The 22,455-nt window shown below is 38.1% G+C and overlaps 1 protein-coding gene across 1 annotated transcript in view; it reads left to right on the forward strand.

The window, feature by feature from the left end:
* DENND1B (DENN/MADD domain containing 1B) overlaps window positions 1-22,064 on the forward strand; it is a 391,513-nt gene extending 369,449 nt beyond the window's left edge. The window contains exons 21-23 of the mRNA XM_006834232.1: window positions 19,577-19,656; window positions 20,598-20,814; window positions 21,522-22,064. Of these exons, the coding sequence (XP_006834295.1) occupies window positions 19,577-19,656; window positions 20,598-20,814; window positions 21,522-22,064 (840 nt within the window). The remainder of the gene's footprint in view (window positions 1-19,576; window positions 19,657-20,597; window positions 20,815-21,521) is intronic.
* The last annotated feature ends 391 nt before the right edge of the window (window positions 22,065-22,455 follow it).

Genomic DNA, 22,455 nt, shown 5'->3' on the forward strand with positions numbered 1-22,455 from the left:
TAAAGAAATACTTTCACCATAAAATATTATTTTTGTGATTTTCCCTTTTACCCATTATAGAAGGTGATATGCACACTTAGAGCTTTGCTATCTGTTTGAGTCCTTATGTATTTAATGACTTATAAATCATTCTAATGGATTTGTGGAATACAGCTCATTTGATAATTGATGAATAATGTACTTTCATCTTTAAAGAATATACTCAGAAGTTATATGTACCTCTTGGCACACAGAGGCTTGCAAGTCAGGCATTTCAAAGCCAGATTTTGGGTGAATGTGGATTTAAGAGAAATTCCAATATGTTAGTGTCTTCAAGATAAATATAAACAATCGGATGGTTTATGTTTTACAGATAATAAAACTCATATTTTAAAATGTTGTAACCAAAATGAAATTTTTGGAAAATTTATAAGATAAAAACTTATGATTGAATTGCATGGTTTCCCATCATAATGAATGATGATATGCTCAAATTGCTTTAGTTATAGTATTGTATTTATGACACACTTTTCTGGGTGGTGGGGGATTCAGTGAACTTTGGGAGTAAAATGCATTTAATAAAATGCATTTAATTAGTGTTTCTTGCTCAGATTCTACAGTAGATTTCAGAAAATGCACACTTGTTAGGATCTTTGGAAAAATACATCTTTGGAATACTTTGCTGTACTGGGCAGGAAAGAAATGGCATAGTCATTGTTTTTGGTGGACATAGGAACTTGCTTCTCCTGACTAAGAAAACATAAATTGCAAGGTGAGAAAGAATCATACCTACAGGGGAGGGGTGGGAGGTGGGAGGGGGGAGGGCGGCATATGAACATTTCAGGGAGGAGGCCCAGATATTGGAAATAATGCTGAATATAAATTTTATAAAATAATGGAATATAAATTTTACAGAATAATAAAAATAAATTTAAGCAAATCATGATAGAAAACCATTAATTTTTATCACTTTTGTTTAATTTGGTTCAATATTGGGAACACCATTTTTATGATCAAGCGTAAGGGTTGTTGGCTAAAATGATAAAATCTGTTAAAAAACCTTCAAATGGTAAAAATCTTTTGAAATAATTTGAATCAAAAGTTCCTATTAATAGATGCTTGTTTAAAAATACTGCCTAAGTAAAAACACACATTAGAAGTCTTCAACCCAAGATCACGCATTTACATGTTTCGTTAAGGGCCTTAAAGTTGCTTCTGATTTATAGCAAACCTCTATAGGGTTTCTGAGGAGTGGCTGTTGGGCTTGAACTGCTAACTTTGTGGTTAGCAGTCCAGTACTTATCCTACAGCACAACACCAGGAGTACACTGTTTAAATGTTGTTATTGTTGTTGTTAAGTGCCATCAGTTCCATATCATTGCAACCCTGTGTAGGGTTTACAAGGAATGGCTGTCAAGTTTGAACCACTGATCTTATGGTTAGCTTATCTTACAGTGCAGCATCAAAACTTTTTCACACGGGATATATATAATCTAGAGTCTAGGATGTGGCGCTGTAGGATAAGCACTGGACTGATAACCACAAAGTCAATGGTTCAAACCCACTAACCACTGCTCAGAAACCCTATACAGGGACCACTATGTGTGGGAACCTACTAGAGAGCAATTAACAACAGCAACAACATATTTAATTGAACTTAAACTTAGCTCAGTAACTATAAAATTGGTATGTTTATTCCATTTTGAAAAATAAGGGTTCCATGTTGTTAATTTGAAAGTAAGTTATTTTCTCTGTTGAAATAATACTAATTTTCAACATGTCCACTTTTATTATAGCTAAAAATGTGAGGAAAGAAAAGATAAAATGGATTACAAGAGTGCCCTCTAGTGGAAACCATTTACTTTCTTTCCATGAAAGAAGACACACAAAACAAAATTTATAGCACCTTTCAAAGCAATCTTTTTTAGAGATGCAGTGGGGTACGCATGGAGGCATTTATATTGTCATAAAATTGTTCCAGACGTTATTCTACTCAAGAAATGATTCAAAACCAACGCCTCTCAATAATTATTGCTCGGACTCTCTCTATATAAATATGTATGTTGTTGTTGTTAAGTGCCTTCGAGTCGGTTCCGACCCATAGCGACCCTGCACAGGGTTTCCGAGGGTGTAAATCTTTACGGGCGTAGAAAGCCTCATCTTTCTCCCGCAGAGCAGTTGGTAGTTTCGAACTGCTGACCTTAAGGTTCGCAGCCCGATTCGTAACCACTACGCTACCAGAGCTCCTTATATATAAATATATATGTGTATATATAAAGGTTTAGCTCTGCTGAACAATACCAAACCAAACAAAAACAAAACAAAAACCAAAAACTGAATCTGTTGCCATTGAGTTAATTCCTACTCAGCCACCCGATTCCTAGTATATTAAAAAGATATAATGGAAGATAATACCACTGAATATAGAGTTTGAGGTATTTAATTCTAACATTAAATAACTTGTCCTATTTAATGTTAGAATTTTGCTCTTTAGGTTTATTGCCACAAATGTCTATGTCATTTATTTCAAAATTTTGAGACAGAAAAACACACTCATTTTTTTTCATTTAATAAGTGTAATTAATGTTACCATTCTAGACTTCACATCAGTGATCACATCACTAGTATTTTTCTCTCACAGTTTTCGCTTTTATTTAACTTTATGAGACATTTCCCCATTACCTTTTTAATTATTGTAAGTACTTTTGATGAAATTAGCAGTAACTTTCTATTCCAAAAGTACCCAGCTTTTATAGACAAAATTCTATTTTCTCCCAGACACGATCAGTAACAGAAATAACTATTTTCTTCCTGTTTTGTGTATAGAACTGCTTGTAAAGTTGGTCAGATATCAGTGCTAGTGTTGATGGGAAGTAAAGCCAGTCTTTTCTTTGTAAGGTTATTGCTGCTGTCTATGAGTATCCCCCAGGAGAGAAATTGCCAGAAATGTCAATAGGTACATAGCTATGGGAGAAAAATATAATTGTAATTTGAGCTTGGTTTATATAGCCGACGTATTGTTACATTTCCTGAGACACAAAATACTACAACAATGTATAAGTATTTTAATAAGTTAGCCTATGCCCCCATACCAATTAGAAAGTTGCAGTGCTATGCTTGTAGCTTTTCAGGAAGTCCTTTATCCTGTTTCTAATGTTGGAGCAATGCTAATCCATTCACAGAAGTCCATTCCCTCTTTGTCTTTCATAGTAGCTTTGACATTTATAAGATACGTTTTAAAAATAGTATCATTTATTCTGAAACTAAAATATAATTGCTATTTATATTAAAGACCTCAGTTACACCCAATACATAAACCATTTTAAGACTTTCTCTACACTTAGGTGCACACACACACATTGATGCTACTCATTTATAGACACAGTAAATTTGAGGAAGAGAATCTAGCTTAATTATGTTGCAAATCAGATATTTTTGTGCTTCAGCTTCATATTTTGTGAAAACATAATTTATTAAGATAATTGGAAATCATATGGTTCTGCTCATTGATGCTGACTGTTTATATGGTTTAGCCCAGCTAGAAAAGTCATCTTCTTACCAGTTAATGTTGTTGTTGTTGTTGTTAAGTGCCGTCGAATCGGTTCCGACCCATAGTGACCTTTTACAGGGTTTCCGAGGGTGTAAATCTTTATGGGAATAGAAAGCCTCATCTTTCTCCCGTGGAGCGGCTGGTAGTTTCGAACCTCTGACCTTAAGGTTCGCAGCCTGATTCGTAACCACTACACTACCAGAGCCAAATTCAATGTTTTATTGAGCCAAATTCAATGATTTCATTTTGTATATTGAAACCCTGTCAGCAAAAGTGAAATTACAATTTTATCATTTATCAAAGGGTTATTTATTTAGCTTTGAGAATACTATTTCATAGCCTTATTAAATTTCCTGTGTTTATACTCATTAGTGTTCTCTCTGCTTTGAAGTTACTGTGAAACTTGGGGAAAAATTACATTTTCAAATATTAAATCCAAGAAGAAATTATCAAACTATGTATTTTAAATATTATGGTTCCTACTCGATGGCACCTGACAACAACAACAGTTTGTATACTAGTCATAAGGAGCTCTGGTAGCGTAGTGGTTACGAATCGGGCTGTGAACCGAAAGGTCAGCAGTTTGAAACTACCAGCTGTTCCGTGGGAGAAAGATGAGGCATTCTGCTCCTGTAAAGATTTACAGCCTCGGAAACCCTGTGCAGGGTCGCTATGAGTCAGAACTGACTGCACGGCACATAACAACAATACTTGTCATGAACTCCTGGTGTGGCACTGCGAGATCAGCACTGGACTGCAAACCACAAGGTCAGCAGTTCAAACCTACCACCTACTCCTCAGAAACCCTTTACAGGGTTGCTATGCATTGGAACTGACCTGGTGGCACTTGACAACAACAGCGTACTTGTCACATGTACCATCCTTAGGATTGCCTTACAAGTTTTAACCAGTTCAAAACCATAATGCATATAAACACAGCTGAACAATAATGAGACCTCAGTAAATACATGGCCTTCCCCCCCATATATTAGCAAACTTCAGTGAGAGGCAGTCTTGTAGAATGCCTAGTAGAATGTCACCATTGGATTGGTTATAATAGTCTGTGGTTAGTGGAAAAATGAGTTTTACTGCATTGTGTTTCTGGGATGAGTTTGATAACAATATTTTGCTAAAACGAGCTTGATAATCGGTTTTTCTGAGTGTCTTTGCATCCCCTCAACTCTCAGCAGGCCCATCTGCCAGGGTCTTTCTCACTGTTTATGCTGTGTCCCCTAACCTTAAGGATTTTCTCTTGTAGTTCAAGTTTGGGCTTAGGCAGGTCCAGCACTTCTATGCCTCAGCTGTGGGGCTCAGCACCCAGGCCCTTCGTCCCCATGACAGTCAAGCTTCCTTCCATCTGTGGTGGTCTTGGGCAGACAAGGATTCTGGACCTGGGCTTGGTAGCAGTTGAGCTCCTGTACCCAAGAGGGCTTCCTTCCCCTCCCCTCGGGCAGTGAGCTTCTAAGGTTTTATACTTCTCTCCCAGGAAAAAAGGACCTCTAGAGCCTATGTGTGCGGGGGTGGGGTGGGGTGGGGGGGGGTAGTTTCTTATGCCCTCAGAAGCAGGTGAATTTTGTTACTCTCTCTCCTTCAGTAGTCATAGAAGTGAATGAGTTTGCTGACCACCTGCAGGCAAGCTTTTGCTTCCATATGAATAAATGTTTTACAAAGTAGATGGGGCCTGTGTGTCCCCTTGCTCTAGCCTGTTACTTCCAGCAGGGGGTTCTTTTCAGTCCCCCACCTTGCTCCCACTCTTTATCATGACTGCCCAGTGGTAGCATTGTCTAATATGGTAAACAAAAATAGAGGATTTTATCTGTGGGAAAGAGCTCACAAGTAAATAGAAACAACTTTGTTTAGAGAGTACCAGCTCTTCTAAATGGACACATTAATCAATGCTTGACCTTAAGACTTTATGAAGATTTTAGTAAATGTCTTACCTTTTTATATGGTGGCCACCTCTTTTTCTGTGCTTGGTTGTTAAGTGCCATTGAGTAGGTTTTGATTCATAGTGACCCTCTTATAGGGTTTCCAAGGAGTGGCTAGTGAGTTTGAACTGCTGACCTTGTGGTTCAGTGCTTATCCTACAGTGCCACACCAGGACTTTGTCTCTGCCCCATGTAAAATAGATCCTGTGTCACATCTCTCCTAGGAGGGGCTTGTATCTCTGAGGAATTCAGTTTACTTGGTTACAATGCAGCACACTGATCAGCTCAATTAAAAATATGATTCTATTTCTAGAGGTCTGTTTTTTCCCCATTGTTAGGACAGGAATGACATTCTCTTCTGACTTTCTACATCCTAAGTCAAAGAGGATGTAGAAGAAAATGGATTAAAAATTACGTTTCTTGGTTTTAAAGTCTCGTCAACACAGACAAGACAGGAATATACTTAAAATGACACCACATGACAAAGGGAGTTGGGTATCAGGTGGCATACGATGGGAAAAACCATTGAGTCAGTACTGGCTCCTAGGGTTCCAGTGTGCACCAGAAGGAAACGCGGTCTTTTACCATCCTAACAATTGTGATGTTTGTAGTGCTTTGTTTTTGCCACTATGTCAATCCATCTTGTTGGGGTTCTTCCTCTTTTTTGATGACCCTCCATCTTACCAAGCATAAGACCCTTCTTCAGACTCTGACCTCTTCTGATAACATGCCCAAAATACTCATACGAGAGACGAAGTCTTGCCATCCTCATTTCAGAGGAGCATTCTGGTTGCACCCAAGAAAGATTTGTTTGTTTTTCTGGCAGTCAGTGGTACAGATGAGTGGTAGGGAGTAAAACTGTTGAAGAACATGAAATCTCTGGGGACTGAGAGAATTAGTGACCACTATAAATGTCTTCCCTACTGGCCAAGTCTCACCATAGCACTCACTTGCTCAAGAATATAGTTTTGATGCTTTTAAAAAGTCAGTTTCCTCGATTCATCAAACTTGACGAAATACAAGGGGGCTTCAAAAGTTTCTGGAAAAATGGAATTCTAAAAAGAGCTTTTTGAAACTTCCTCGTACATATCCTGTGAATCTTTCCAGTGTTGCCCCTACAGGTAAATTTGTTTTCAGTGTCTTCAGCAAAGTGTGTCAATCTCTTGTCTCGTCCTCTGCCCTTTAACCTACCCAGGACATAAGCACTCTCTATTGCTCTGTAGCTATCACCTGCTTTAAAAATGAGGTTAAAATTTGCCATTTCTAGAAAGTCTTTCTCAGGCAAATTCTTGGATCTTTAGTCCTCCTAGATCTCTCAGGACTTCTCCAATTGTAATGAAAGGAGCTCTGCTCTGTTCATGGTAGCAGAATACCTGGGTAGAAGTCTTAGCTCTGTCACTTACTAGTTGTCTAATCTTGCCCATGCCACTTTACTTTGATATACTTTCAGCTCCATAATGTGTAAATCAGGAAAAATGGTCCCCATAATTTGTGGTAAAGTGAATGTTTAAGTGAAATAAGGTACAGAATATAGAACATATAATGCCCTGAGGTAAATTGACTATAGAAGCCACTTCGCCAAATTATAAACTGCCATGCATTTGTAAGGTGCTGCCATTATAATTCTACATAATTAGAGTTTATCTAATTTATTTTCATATTATTCCATGCAAGTATGTTTTTACTTAGGCTGCGAAATGCATAAACTCAGGGATCTGCTTTTGGTTTAGGTAGGTAAAGTAGCACTTCTAGACCTCAGTTGCCTCAACTCTAAAATGGGAACAGAAGCACACACTCTGATGTGGAGCTGTGGGTTAATGCGCCAGACTGCAATGCCATTTGAACTACAAGGTCGGTGGTTCAAGCTCACCAGTCGCTCCTTGGAAATCCTATACAGGGCCTCTATGGGTCGGAACTGACTCGACAGCACTTAACAACAGCAATATATTAAAAGCTTCTCCATTTTATGGTTTCTAATAAACTGTATTTCCTAAAAAGATGTATTTTTGCATTACTTATTTTACCCTACTCCCCCTTAAAACTGCCATATGAATTCAAAACTACCCAACATTTTGCCTTATTAGTGTGTGCCTGCCATCTAGTGATTTAAAGGGTAACCGCAAGCTTAACAGGTTCCTTAATTATTAAGTGCAGTCTAGTCAATCAGACTCAGGGTGTCTGAGGAGTGGCTGGTGGGTTTGAAATACCAACCCAGTGTTTATCCTACAGTGCCACCCCAGGACTCCCCCAAACCCACTGCTTTGTGTCATTCCAACTCCTAGTAACCAATAGACTAGAACTGCCTCCATAGGGTTTCTAAGGCTGTAAATCTTCATGGAAGTAGATTGACTCTTCTTTCCCTATGGAGCAGCTTTCAGTTAGCAACCCAACGTTTAACCCATTGTGCCACCAGAGGTCCTTCATTTGGTTTGTTGTTGTTAAGTGCCACCGAGTCAGTTCCAACTCATAACAACTGAGTACAGGGTTTCCAAGGAGCAGTTGTTTAGCTTGATCTGCTGACCTTGCAGTTCAAACCGACTTTGGAGTCTCGCGCATTAACCCACAGCACCACACCAGGAACCCTCCTTTGGCTTAGGGGGATGATATTTACCTGTCTTCTGTCGATACACTTGTACCTTTGGAAAACCATAGTAGTATAATGGCATCAGGTATCTTGCGTCTTGTAGCTAAACCAAACATATCTTGAAGTCTCTTCAAACATCTATCAGGGAACTTTGAAAAGTTTGTGGGAAAATAGAATTATAAGATTATAGAATTTTTTCACAGATTTTTGGAAGCCATTGTAGTTTAGTAATTTGAAGCTTCTTGCATCTATCACTTTATTAATTATATGACTGCTTATAGTTTTTCTTTCATATGAAATGCTCTTAAGCAGTTCACTCACTTTCCTTTATAACTGTGGAGTTTTGCTGTGGCACTGTGTGTGGGTTAATGCACTGGACTTCAAGGTTGGTTTGAACCACAAGGTCGATGGTTCAAGCTCACCAGCTGCTCCTCAGAAATGTACATAGGTTGCTATGAGTCGGAACTGACTTGACAGCACTTAACAACAATCATCTAGCTGTAGGTTCAACTTCTGGAGCAGGATCTTTCTCTAATAAATTTTATGTCACAGTGGTAACCTTCCCTTTGCATTAACTTAAAACAACAATCAAGCATCCCATGCTATACGGGATAAGTGTTCTCTTTATTATTTTTCACATAGACCAGCTGTGTATTTTAATCTTACATTTGCCATGGAAATAAAATTTTATTTTACAATTTTATGTGTTTAGAACCAAGTAGGATTCTGACAGGATCTAGTGTGGTATCTAGTCCCAAATAATTATTTGTATCTGAGCAATGTAGAGTTACTAATTTTTCTGATGTATCAGAAAAGGGCTCTCATTTGTGTAGTGCTGGTTCCCAAGAGAGTTGCAAATCTAGTAACTGTATGCACTAAATTGCACAGACACTGGATACTTGTGAAATGACCAGCGTTGATGTAGCTCTAAACAACCCTGGTGGCATGGTAATTATTGCTCAGTAGCTAACCCAAAGGTCAGTGGTTTGAACCCAGTAGCCACTGTGGGAGAAAGGTGTGGCAGTCTGCTTCCTTCAAACCTTGAAAACCCTATGAGGCAAGTCAACACTGCCCTTTAGAGTCTCTGTGAATCGGAATGGTGTTGTAGCTGCACAAGGTCTTTGTACTTCAGAACTTCTTTACATGCTTATTTCTAGAATTTACAATCAATTAGAGTGTGTAATTATAGTTATGTATTGTTAATATTATGGAATCCTGGTGTGGCACTGTAGGTTAATGCACTGGACTGCAAGGTCCGTTTGAACCACAAGATTGGCGGTTCAACTCACCAGCTGCTCTTTGGAAACCCTATACAGGGTTGCTATGAGTCAGAACCTACTCGACAGCACTTAATAACATTGTTAATATTATTAGCCTGCTGACTGAACCTACTTCGTTATTAGAAATATTACAAATTTGGAGTCCTGTTGTGGCGCTGTGGGCTAATGCATCAGACTGCAAAGTCGTTTAAACTACAAGGTTGGTGGTTCAAGCTCACCTGATGCTCCTTGGAAACCCTACACAGGGTCGCTATGGGTCAGAACTGACTTGACGGCACTTAACAACAACAACAATGATGGGTGTTTATGGTCACTGGCATAAGTTTTCATCTATGATTAAAAAGTTTGTGTTCAGTTATATTCATAGGATGAAGAACACAAAGTTATTAAAAAAAATTTCTGTAACTACTGTATTATCTTCAATATCTTGGTATTTTTACCTTATGAAGAGGGTACATCTTTTTATGTCCTCTTTATGTCTCATTTTGTGGAAGACAGTAAGAGGTATATAAAAGGAGCTTAATGAATATTTGTGGAATGAAGAGAGTCTAAGAACTCAAGAAAAATGGGATGTAGTTCTGCCTTCCTTCCAGGGAGTGCGCAGTAGCAGATCTCAGTAGGTTCTCAATGGTTGGTGAGGGGAAATAAAAAGATTCCATTGCTTTCTATTGCTCTCCATGATCAGAGATTACAAGTCCAAGGTCTAACTCCTGGCAGCCCTCCATGCCCACTTTTCATCTCCTATCCTTTCCTACTACATCACCCACCTTCCCCACCTCTTTGAATCACTTTAAGTTTAGCTTCTTAGTATATGTTTGTAGTCTTGCTGTGGCACTACATTGGATTGGATAAGCATTGGATTGCTAACAGAAGCTTGTCAGTTGAAACCCACTAGCTCCTTCTCGGAAACCCTGTACAAGGTCGCTATGAGTCAGAACTGACTTGGCGGCACTTACCAAACAAACAAAAAAAAAAACACAAAGTATTTGTCTGGGGTCCTGGTAAACACTGATCTGCTAACTGTGAGATTATTATTTCAAACCCACCAACCACTCTCTGAAACCCTATACAGGGTCTCTTATGAGTCAGGTCTAACTCTATGGCACTTAACAAAAGCAATAAGTACATGTCTGCCATCTAGTGACCAAAAGAGTAACTGTAAGTAGCAGGCAACTTAACCTTGTGCACCAGCTGTGCCAATGGTGGTCTTTGGGTCCCAAATCCCTTGTATTTGTTCTCATCTTACTAGCACAGAACCTTTGCATCGAACCTCTTATCATCCTAATACCTAATATCCTGTCAGAGTTCAACTCAGACATTTTTCAAGGACCTGAAACCAGAACTGTCTTGACCTCCCTGACTAAGTCAAACTCCTGTTCAGTGCTTTCCTAGCAGCCATCCTTGAGCATGGCTTTTCATAGTTTTATGCTTAGTTATAGGCTTACTAAATTTATGATAGGCTTACTAAATTTATGTTTATTTCACTAGAATATAATCTCATTGAGGGCAAGACACCTTGCCCTATTTATTCTTGTACCATCATGCTTATGTCATTGTGCCCTAGCACATAGAAGGTATCATTAAAATCTATGTTGCATGAATGAGTGGATATGATGTTCTTCTCTGCCTTGTGGACACTGAAAATTCTTCTGTCAATCAATTGGTGTAGAGTTTTACTTTTTACATGATTTATTTTGTTACCCATTTTTAAATGTCATTTAGTAGTAACTGCATTGAGACTACCTACTGTGTATTCAAGCATTTGTTTATTCAGGCTACATTAGCCATCTTACTCTAAAGAATATTTTTATATAAAAGATAAAATTACAACTGTTATTTTATTTAACTCATTAATTCACGAGGGAAAAGGAAAGATGTAAAACGAGTACAAAGGATAAGCCAATGAACAGATGCACAGACAGTCTGGAATACGAAAACGAATATGTTTTACCATATGAAAATGGTCACTATCCACATCATAATAATTGCATTGTTACTGAATATATCATTTACTTGAATCTCTATGGACAAGAAGCATCAGCACTCCACCAGCTAACTTCTGTCTCTACAGAAATATTACAGACTGCCATAGTGTCAGAAAATCCTGGAACGAATACTAGATAGCATTCAGCTTTCTGTTGAGAAGATACTAGTTGCACGTGTGTGTGTACACACACCTTGTTTCAAAGCCTCTTACAATTTTCTTGTTATCCCTTCTTCTTGTGATTTTTAAAAAAACTTTTCTCATGAGATTTGACCTATTTGTGTTGGAGCAGCAAGAATGTTAATCAACCAGGCAAGCTTTTTGGAGTTTGCTTTGCAAATTCAGAGCCATACAGTAATGACTGCTAAGGCCACAGAAATAACTGCCATGTAGAAGTTATCATAAGAAATTTTGGAATGGATTTTTAAAACTCTCAGTTATTTGTTATCTGAAAGCTAGCAAGCTAAGCTCAGGAAGCCTTTCTACTGTATGGTTTACATGGAACACTTATAAACAAAAGTGAATTCCTGTTTAGATTCTCCACATTTTGTAGAATTCTTTTCCTGTCAGGAAAGGATCTTCCTACAACCTGGAAGACTGGGTCCTGCCAGACAGGCACCAACCGGTTTTCCTGGCTTTGACTCCGTAAGTACAGCAGCCTTTATGATCTATCGTACCTTGTCATACCTGACACTGTAGAAAAGGCTTTGGTTCTCAATTTGTCCATTTATATCCTGGCAAAATAGGACTCCTGGTGTAGCGCCGTGGATCAGCACTGGACTGTGAACCACAGGGTTGGCAGTTCAAACCCACCAGTTGCTCCTCAGAAACCCTTTACAGGATCGCTGTGTATGAGTTGTAACTGACTTGACAGCACTTAACAACAATAATTCTGGCAAAATGGCTTAAGACAATGAAAAGTGCACAGCACTATAAAATCTGGTAATTCTTCAGGGTTGTCTAAATAATATCCAGAATCCCATCCATTAAACTTTTCATTCTTGTCAAAGCTGTTCACAGGTTTCCGGGCACTAGTACCCACCACACACTGTGCTAGTTCAGTGGGTAAAGAGTGAATTAGCAAGTTGTTTGCTCCCAACAGCCCACTGTAAAGCCAATAGGGGGGATTGAGCCGTGATTACAGTACTATGTAATAATCCCACAACAGATATATGTGCAGATGCTTTAGAAACACACACCAGGCCATATAGCTCGATTGGTGGGTAAGCAACTATTTCCTAAAAGGGATACTTTTGAGCCAAGGCATGATAAAAAGGGAGGGGCTGGTAGACACACCTGCACACATTTCTCCTACAGAGCTGCTGATAATTCAGATGGTTTACCATTTGGTCAGCAGCCAAGCTCTTGACTACTTCACCTTGTTGTCCTTAAGTGCTGTCGAGTCAGTTCCAGCTCACAGTGATCCAGTATACAGTTTCTGAGGAGCAGCTGGTGGGTTTGAACTGCCTGTCATGTCGTTAGCAGTCGAGTGTCTATCCTACAGTACCACACCAGGATTCCACTGCACCGTAAAAAGATTTATTTAAACTGGGATACAGCTTGATTAGAATTGCCTTTAAAAATGGCACTGCTAGCAGTTTAGTGACTGTAGTGTTCTACAGGGCAGCACAATCCAGGTTCACATGTGAAGGAGGCAGTTCATGGATTTTCAAATGAGAATAGTTGTGCATTGTCATAGCTATAGATAGCAGAGCTCAGAGTGTAGTGGAGTATACAGGCACATGAATGAAAAATAGGTGTACTGTGATCGAAAGTACATTCATCAGGTGTTTGCCAAATATGTGACCACAAACAGGACCACTTGCTGGATCAAGAAAAGGTCTCACAGAGAACTTGATTTGAACCAGGTGTTAAAGAATAAGTAGAATTTTTTTCTTCAAGTAAACAAGAAAAGGAATTCTGACAAAGGGTTTTGTGCAATGACATGAGAGTGAAGTCTGTGTGGGGTCTAGCAAAAGTCACTTGATCTGACTAAAGTGATGGTAATCAGTGGGACATGAACGAGGAACAAGAGATTACTGTGAAACTACAGGTCATAGCCATGTTTGGATGTTAAGTCTCATTACAACCAAGAAGATTACCTTTAGCTTGAATACCCAACACTTTTGATCAAAAGAGTAAAATGATAAGAAAAAATTTTAGTGAAGATAATTTTAAAAATGACTGCAGCAGTGCATTAACAGAGAACTGCCAGAAATTCAAGCCAGATTCAAAAGAGAACGTGGAACCATTGCTGACGTCGGATGGATCTTGGCTGAAAGCAGATAATACCAGAAGATGCCTTATGTAAAGACTTTTAACTATGTGGTTCATGACAACCTATGGATAACATTGCAAGAATGAGTATTCCAGAACATTTAATTGTGCTCATGAGGAACCTGTACAGAGAAAAAGAGGCATTTTTTTCTAACAGAACAAGGAGATACTGAATGGTTTAAAATCAGGAAAGGTGCACTGTAGGGCTGTATTCTTTCCTCATACTTGTTCAGTCTTAGGCTTAGCAAATAATTTGAGAATCTGAAGTTTATGAAGAAGAGCTTTAGAGGAAGACTCACTAACAACCTGTGATATGCAGATGAAACAACCTTGCTTGTTAAAAATGAAGAGAACTTAAATTATTTACTGATGAAGGTCAAAGACCACAGCCTTCAGTAATGATTGTACCTCAATGTAAAGAAAACAAAATCCCTCACCACTGGACCAATAAATAATATCATGATAATTGGAGGAAAGATTGAAGTTTATGAGGATTCCCTTTTGCTTGGATACAGCATTCATGCAAGCAGTAGCTAAGATATCAAATCACATATTGTATTAGGCAAATCTGCACAAGACCTCTTTAAACTGTTAAACAGCACAGGGTCTCTTTGAGTTGGAACCAACCTGATGGCAACTAACAACAACAATATTCATCTTAGTGTTTACTTCAGGGAGTTCTAGATACTATTTTATTATAAACGTGTTTATTCACCCAAAGTTACCCACTGCACACATTACTGTGAGATTTCCATTTAGACCTGATACAGAATGTTTTTCTATCTATTATATGTTATATATAAAACTCATTCACCAGTATCTGTATCTGTTTAATCTCATAGTTATAAAAAATAAAGGGGAGGAGGAAACACTCCTTCTCCAAACTCTAAACACCTGTATTGAAAGAGTACATATATTTGAATTTTTTTATTGTATATGTTGAGATTATTTTTCTCTCAAATGTTGTTGTTGTTGTTGTTGTTGTTTAGTGCCGTCAAGTCAGTTCCGACTCATAGCGACCCTGTATTGGGTTTCCAAGGAGCAGCTGGTGAGCTTGAACCACCAACCTTGTGGTTCAAAGCAACTTTGCAGTCCAGCACATTAACCCACAGCACTACACATAGTCATTTATATTTCAATTTCTGCCTAGTTTAACGTGCATGTTTTCAATAATGATAGATGATGTATAAGGGGCTTCAAAAATGTTGTGGAAAATTTCCATGATCTTAACTCCATTTCCCATGAACTTTCTGAAGCCCCCTCATCCATATGATGTATTAATCTAGATCAGGATGTGCTATTATTTGCTACATAGTACCATCCAAAAGGAGCCCTGGTTGTATAGTGGTTAAATGCTTGACTGGTAACCGAAAGACTGACAACTCAAACTTACCAGCTGCCCCATGGGAAAAAATGTAGCAAGAAAACTTTCTAAGGATTTACAGCCTTAGGCAATTCTACTCTCTTCTGTAGGGTTGCTGTGAGTCAGAATTCACTTGACAACAATAAGTATCATCTAAAGAACTGTGGTGGCGCAATGTTCAAGTGCTTGGCTGCCCACCCTGCAGCTCCGTGGGAGAAAGACCTGGTGATTGCAGCCTAGAAAACCCCGTGGGGCAGTTCTCTATCACATGGGGTTGCTGTGAGTTGAAATCAGCTGAGTCAACCTGGCAACGGCAACCATCCTCAACGATGCACGATGTATTTTTTGCAATCTAAGTTTATCGCTGCCAATTACTCAGAAAAGACTTCTGTTTGTAAAAATTATGACCAGGTGTTTTCCCTTGTGCGGTATATTCTGGCTATGTTGGAAAAAGTCCTTAATTTCTCCTGGATTCACTGTGCCTCAGTTCCATCTGGGCTCATAACAAGTTCTGAAGCGGACAGTGCTTTTGTAAAATGAGCTGCCGTTCTTCTCTAGCTGAATTGTTGATTATGTTATACTACTTCCACCTTACTTTTTTTGAGTGTGTGACCTTAACAACATGATGTAATTTAGTAGCTCTGGTAGCGTAGTGGCTACGTATCGGGCTGCGAACCTTAAGGTCAGCGGTTTGAAACTACCAGCTGCTCCGTGGGAGAAAGATGAGGCTTTCTACTCCCGTAAAGATTTACACCCTCGGAAACCCTGTACTGGGTTGCTATGGGTCGGAACCGACTCGACGGTACTTAACAACAACAACTTCCACCTTACTTTTTTTGAGTGTGTGACCTTAACAACATGATGTAATTTAGTGTCATTAATTGACACATATTCCACTATGTGTTTGATCATTTTTATTTCATACATATTCCAATAGCAGTTCCTAATGTAGCTTGATTGTGCACTCAATAATTGTATCGGTTAGAGGCTTACTTGAGATATACAAATAATGCGTAAGTGTATCCATTAGATGTATAGACAGCATAAAGATGGACACTATGGAAAAGAAAACTGTATAGTAAAGTCATTTTTAAAATAATCATTTTTATAATTATTTTACTTCTGTTTCTAATTCTAATTCTGTTATGAAAACTCATTATTAGACACACTGATCAAGCGCTGTTGACGTTAGTTATTACAGAGTCTGCTCTGACCCATGCTAACTTTAGGTCTTATCAGAAGAAAACTTTGCCCAATCCCATACCATCTCCATTGTCTCTGATTTATCCCTATGTAAAAACTGATAGACGTGTGGTCTAGCTTGTTGGTGGTGACAGTGGCTGTCAAGACGATTTCAGTAAACCTGCCCCGTGGTATTTTTAGGGCTGTCACTTCTCAGAACCAGCTCTCTAGGCATCTTCTCAAGTATCTCTTGCTGGTTTGAGCAATAAGCCTTTTTACTCATAGTCAAGCATTTAGCCATATGTCCACCCTGAGATTCCTCTGTATTAGCTGAGAAGTATCAACATACAACCTGAAAGCACTTGTGAAGTTTAAATCATATCTAGGTACGGTTGTGGAATAGTAGCTTCATAAAAAGTTGGACTTCAACAACAGCACTGAGAGCCACAGAAGATGTATTTGAGAGTTGGTGATAGGTAGCCAGCTGTAGAATATAAAAGCAGCGTTTGTGGACGAAAATTAAAGAGATACAACATAAAAGAGAAGACATCGATTCTATTTTCTAGTCCTTACTCTTATTCTAGTTCTTATTCTCCATCAAATTATGGAGTCTTTCTCCATCTGCCTCCAAAGTTATTTTGTGGATTTTTAGATTCTGAGTTACTTTCTGGCAGAGGTTAGATCTTCCTTAACTTTAGATTCCCAGCGTTTAAACTTGTATGTATGTGAAAATGCTTTGCAAGTACTCTACAAATACAAATATTAAGCCACTTATTTATGTCTAATCTTGCACTGGAGTCCTGGTGTGGTGCTGTAAGATAAACACTGGACTGCTAACTGTAAGGTCGGTGGTTCAAATCTACCAGCAGCTCCTTGAAAACCCTATACAGGGTTGCTGTGAGTCAGAACAAACTCAACAGCGCTTAACAACAACAATAAACTTTCATTGGTTCTTAGTAGGCAATCATGGTTTTAAAAAGTAGCAAAAGAAAATCTCAACTCCCTCATAGTTTTATTTGTTGTTTTGTTCTGCTTGCTTTAAGTCAAAAGTTCAATGTAAGACCCCCTCACGGCACAGTGCTCTGCATATAAAGCTCTCAGTGTAACAACAGGGACCGTGGGCAAGTTGCATTATTGTATTATATAACGTCAGTTGAGTTGCATTATATCTCATTTTGGAGGGATTAAATGAATTTCCCCCCCTCCACACACACACACAAAATAATATTATAAGTGGTGATTGTGTTCCTACTCCATCTCACAAATTTCTATTAAACTCATATACCTTAAATTTATAGTGGTAAAGTGATATTATAATCATAGTTAGATGCTGTCAAGTTGGTTCCAATTTAGCAGCCCTATGTACAACAGAACCATGCTGTTTTTACTGTTGTGTAGAGTTTCTGAGGATGTATTTTGCCAGCATAGAGAGTCTTATCTTTCTCCCGTGGAGTAGCTAGTGGGCTTGAACAGCTGACCTATGGTTCACAGTCCACTGCTTATCCATTAAATTTCAAATAACTGTATGTATGGGGGAAATCACTACATATTGCACGTATAGGTTCCCAAGGCTTTTGTCACCAATCATTTCTTCCTTTCTGCTGCTCACCAGAAGTGACATCAAAGAAGTAGAGGCGTGTAGGATCAGTTTGTATAGGTTCCAGGTATTTGCTTACTCTTTAAGGATGTAATACAAGAAAACAATGAACTAGATTGAGAGATCCAAATTGGAAGGCAGAAGTTATTTGTCCAGTAATATCATAGTTTACTTCTCCAAATTCAGATTTCCTGCTGCCCATTCAGAAGAATCACTGCATTTGTCACGAGCATCCATATTACTTAGCAATAAGTAATAATGCTTTAGATGCTGGCCTTCACAGAAATTTGTAATTTAGAGAAATTTGGGCCCTTCAGGGATTTGACTGATTACAGGTCAGGTGTAGAAAAAGTGTAAGTTGAAGTGAGACATTGTGCCAAAAGCAAGAAGCTGATTTATCAAAGGCTTTGAGGTCATATCTAAAGGATTCAGGAGCCAATTTGAAGGGGCCACCACTAGCCAAAGATAGAACTATTTTTTAAAACATTTTATTTTGAAAAATTTCAAATACATGTAAATGTCAAAGAGAAACAAGAATTTTGAGATCGCCTTTATTCACCTTCAACAGTTATCAGCTCATAATTAATCTTACTTTAGTGCCACCCTTACCCATACTTACCCCCACCATTGGATTATTTTAAATACCCAACAGCATGTCATTTTTTCTATAAGTATTTTGCAATATGCTTTTAAAAGATAAGAGCTATTTAAAATTTTATATATATATGTTGTTAGGTGCTATAGAGTTGGCACCAACTAATAGCGACCTTATGCACAGAAGATTGAAACACTGCCCGATCCTGGGCCAACTTCACTACTGTTGCCACACTTGAGTCCATCCATGCTGCCATCTGGCCAATCCATCTCGTTGGGGGTCTTCCTCTTTTTCTCTGATCCTCCACCTTACCAAACGTTATATCCTTCTCCAGTGACTGGTCTCTCCTGACAATATGTCCGAAGTATAAGAGACACAAAGTTTGGCCATCTTGGCCTCCAAGGAGCACTCTGGCTACACTTCTTCCAAAATGGATCTATCGGTTCTTTTGGCAGCCCATGGCACTTTCAGTATTTTCCTCCAATACTGTAACTCAAAAGCATCAAATGTCTTCCTTATTCACTGTACAGTTTTCACATGCATATGAGGTTAATGACAATACCATGACTTTGGTCAGGTGCACCTTAGCCCTCAAGCTGACACTTTAAAAAGGTCTTGTGCAGCAGATTTGCCTAATGCAATTATGTCATTTGATTTCTTGACTGCTGCTTTCTTGAATGTTGGTAGTTGATCCAAGAAGAATGAAATAGCCATGATATAATTCAAAAGTGGGAGAGTTTGAACATCAGTAAGAAGAACTGTGATGGGTTGAAACATATCAACTATATAAAAATCATGATAGCTAAAATAAAACAAAGCCAAAAAACCTCCTAGCTATCCATTCGAAATTCTTAAAGTAAAATTCTTGAGGTTGAGGAGAATGTGGATGAGTGATAAAAGAAATAAGATTGGCAAATAACATTGTTGACACCGGGGCAAGTGGATATATGATATGATTATAATTGAAGTATTCCTAAATCAGGGAATGATTAAGACTTGTGTAGCTGAATATGTCTATTAAATACAGTGATTTATTTTTTATTAGTTTGAAGAGCTAGTAAATGTTGAGATAAAGATTAAATGACTTCTCCTCTCCTTTTAGCCCCAGTTTTAAAAGTTAATGCATGGTACTCAAATATCCTGAATGCACATTACTTTTTAAAGTGTTCCTTATAAAAGAGTTTCTTTAAAATTTACTGAACACTTTTTCATGAAACAGACCATTTGTGATAATTAACTGTCCATTCTGACTTCTAGGCCCGATATAAAAGGCCTCTGAAGAGCCTTGATAGTGCCCTGTATGATGACGATGATGAGGACGTCGAAAGAGCAAGCAAGTAAGTGATGGGTTTTGCCAGTCTGTTAAGTGGTGTGAAGTGATAGCAGAAGTCTTAGGTAACAACTGACATTTCAACGACTGTGCACTTCCAGAGTAAATAAAGGTATCCTCACAATGTTCTTCAATAAAAGGAGCTAATGTCTAGTGTGTTTTTGAGTGTTGTGAGGGATACATCTTGGGACAGGGAAAACAAAATAGGCACATGGGATGTTGTGTTGCTCTTGGAAAGCAATAATGCTTATGGGAGTATCTAGAATTATATTAAAGGAGAGAAAGAAATCTAACTAAGTTAGTCTGCCCTGCTCCTGCAGAAGAAGGGCAGATTAACTATTAGGGATAATGGTTAATTGGACCAAATGGAATGGAAGTATCAAAAGAGCAAATTTAATACAAAGTATTCAAAAAATGTTATTTTAATATAAAATAAGAGTAAAAATAATAATAGTATATTTTATATCATAACTTATAGTGTTAAGATACATGAGGATGGCAAAATAGGCATCCATTCTTCATTAAACAGTTAGAAAATTCTGTGTGTATAAAACAACATACATTCTTCTCTAAAATAAATGAAGAAATTAATGAAAGGAAAAACCATATAAAAATATTAAAAGTGAAACTGAGGTTATATGAAACTACAAATGTTAAATCTAGTATTTCTAGGGCAAAGGCCCTAAATCTCACATATTTGAATTATGTAAAAAAGCTTGGCTTTTGCTTCCCTACGCTTTTTGTTTGTTCCTAATGGATGTTCTCAAAACTTCTAGTGTTTAAATTCACCATAAAGGATTTGGCCATGAACCAAGTATTAATTCAGTTGTGAAATATCACTCTCGTTTCAAAACGGCCTCATTAGAACTGATGGTATTTGGGGCGAGGCTGCTCACATGTAACATATATAATTCTACAGCTACCTTTGCATACTTTGTTTTTCTTCAGATTATCTTCTGAAGATGGTGAAGAAACGTCTACTTATTTTTATGAAAGTGACGACTCTATTGAAACAAGAGCAAAGACTCCTTACTCAGCTGAAATGGACTTACTAGGAGAGATTCTTGATACACTGAGCACACACAGCTCAGATCAAGGAAAGCTCGCAGCTGCAAGGAGCTTGGATTTCTTTAGATCAATGGACGATATTGATTACAAACCTACGGTTAGTTGGTTTTTCAACTTATAAAATTAAATGAAAACATCCTTGCCTTTCTTGTGATCGCCTGATCTTATAGCTTTAGTTATAAGGAAATATTTAACCTCTAATAAGTAAATGTCAACACTTCAAAAACATGATAAAATTTAATCGCTAAGAATTATTTCTGGTAACAAAACTCCAATATTGTCTCTTTCATGTATCCAATTCTGGTGGTTATTATCATTAATTGAAATTCTTCTGTCAAGCCATATTTCCTTGCAATCCAATTTTATAGCTGTCTTCTTTGGGAAATTTTTAAAAAACAAATTTTCCACTTTTTTTTCTTTCTTAAGTCTCCTTAAAATATCTTAATAAATGTGTTCAGTCAAAATAATTTTCCATTTATTTCTTCAAAAGTGAACAATGAAATGCTTTGTAAACACGAGGGATGATGATAATGTCAGAGTATGGGTATCCCTGTGACTCTAGCACTTGGCATTGATTATATAACAATAACTGAGTTCGACTTTTCTCAGTGAGATTTGTAAAGAGCTGGAAATTGAAGTTCATCCCATTTCCTTGCTGTTAATAGAGTCTCTGGGAGATGTCCGTGTCCTAGTCCCTTGTCTTGAAGGACATTAACTTTGATTTCAAAACGGAAAAGGGAAATAATCACTCAAGAAATGTTATTTGATTTTAAAACTCGGAACTTGTTGCTCATTCTCTTTCAGAACAAATCCAATGCTCCGAGTGAGAACAATCTGGCCATACTTTGTGGTGGTTCTGGTGACCAGGTGGAGTGGAATCTCGGTCAGGATGACAGTGTCCTCCATGGCAAACATCTTCCTCCTTCTCCCAGGAAGCGGGTTTCCTCTAGTGGTATCACAGACGCACTGTTTATCCTGAAAGAGGAAAACAGTGAAAAACCTGTCAGTGCCGACAGTGTGAATAACGGCCCTGTAGTGGTGGAAAAGTCACCTTCAGCTTCAGGACTGCATTTCCAGATAGCATCTCCTACAGTTTCCCAGGCTGACCAAGGAAAAATAGAAAAAAAGAAAGAAACACTAAGTGAGAGTTCAGACGATCTGTTTATACCCAGCCTGAAGCGAATCCCATCTACGTCTGTTCCTTGGGAAAAAGAAGGAAAGGAAACCCAAGAGACTCCAGAAGACATTGGACTGCTTCGTGAAGTAGTGTCATTATGTCACATGACATCTGCCTTCCAACAAGGTTTAAACATTTCAGAGGAAAAGAGAAGTGGAAACCAAGTCTAAACCAGCCTCTTGTATGTGTGCTTCTTTGGAGACGTTTGAGGATTCCATGTAATAAACAGAAGTATTTGCAGTAATGACAACTCTTACTGCTATTTAAGACTTATTTTTCATTTGGAGCAAACATTTCTATTCATTGACGTCATGGATATCTGTGATCCATCTATTTTTAAATGTAGAGCTAGGTCTTCTACAATGCTCTTAAAAATCAGGTACTAGTTTGTATGTATATTCAAAGTATGTACTGAACAGATGACTTTCCAGTATTTGGTGCTTAATGCTATTCATTTTATTTAAACCGAGTATGCATATAACCCTTGCATATAGTCAGTAGCTACTGTACTAATCTGGTTGAGCATGAACTGATCAAGATATCAAAGCTAGCCTGGAACTG

Source organism: Chrysochloris asiatica, unplaced genomic scaffold, assembly GCF_000296735.1.
Source record: "Chrysochloris asiatica unplaced genomic scaffold, ChrAsi1.0 scaffold00009, whole genome shotgun sequence".
Lineage (NCBI taxonomy): Eukaryota > Metazoa > Chordata > Mammalia > Afrosoricida > Chrysochloridae > Chrysochloris > Chrysochloris asiatica.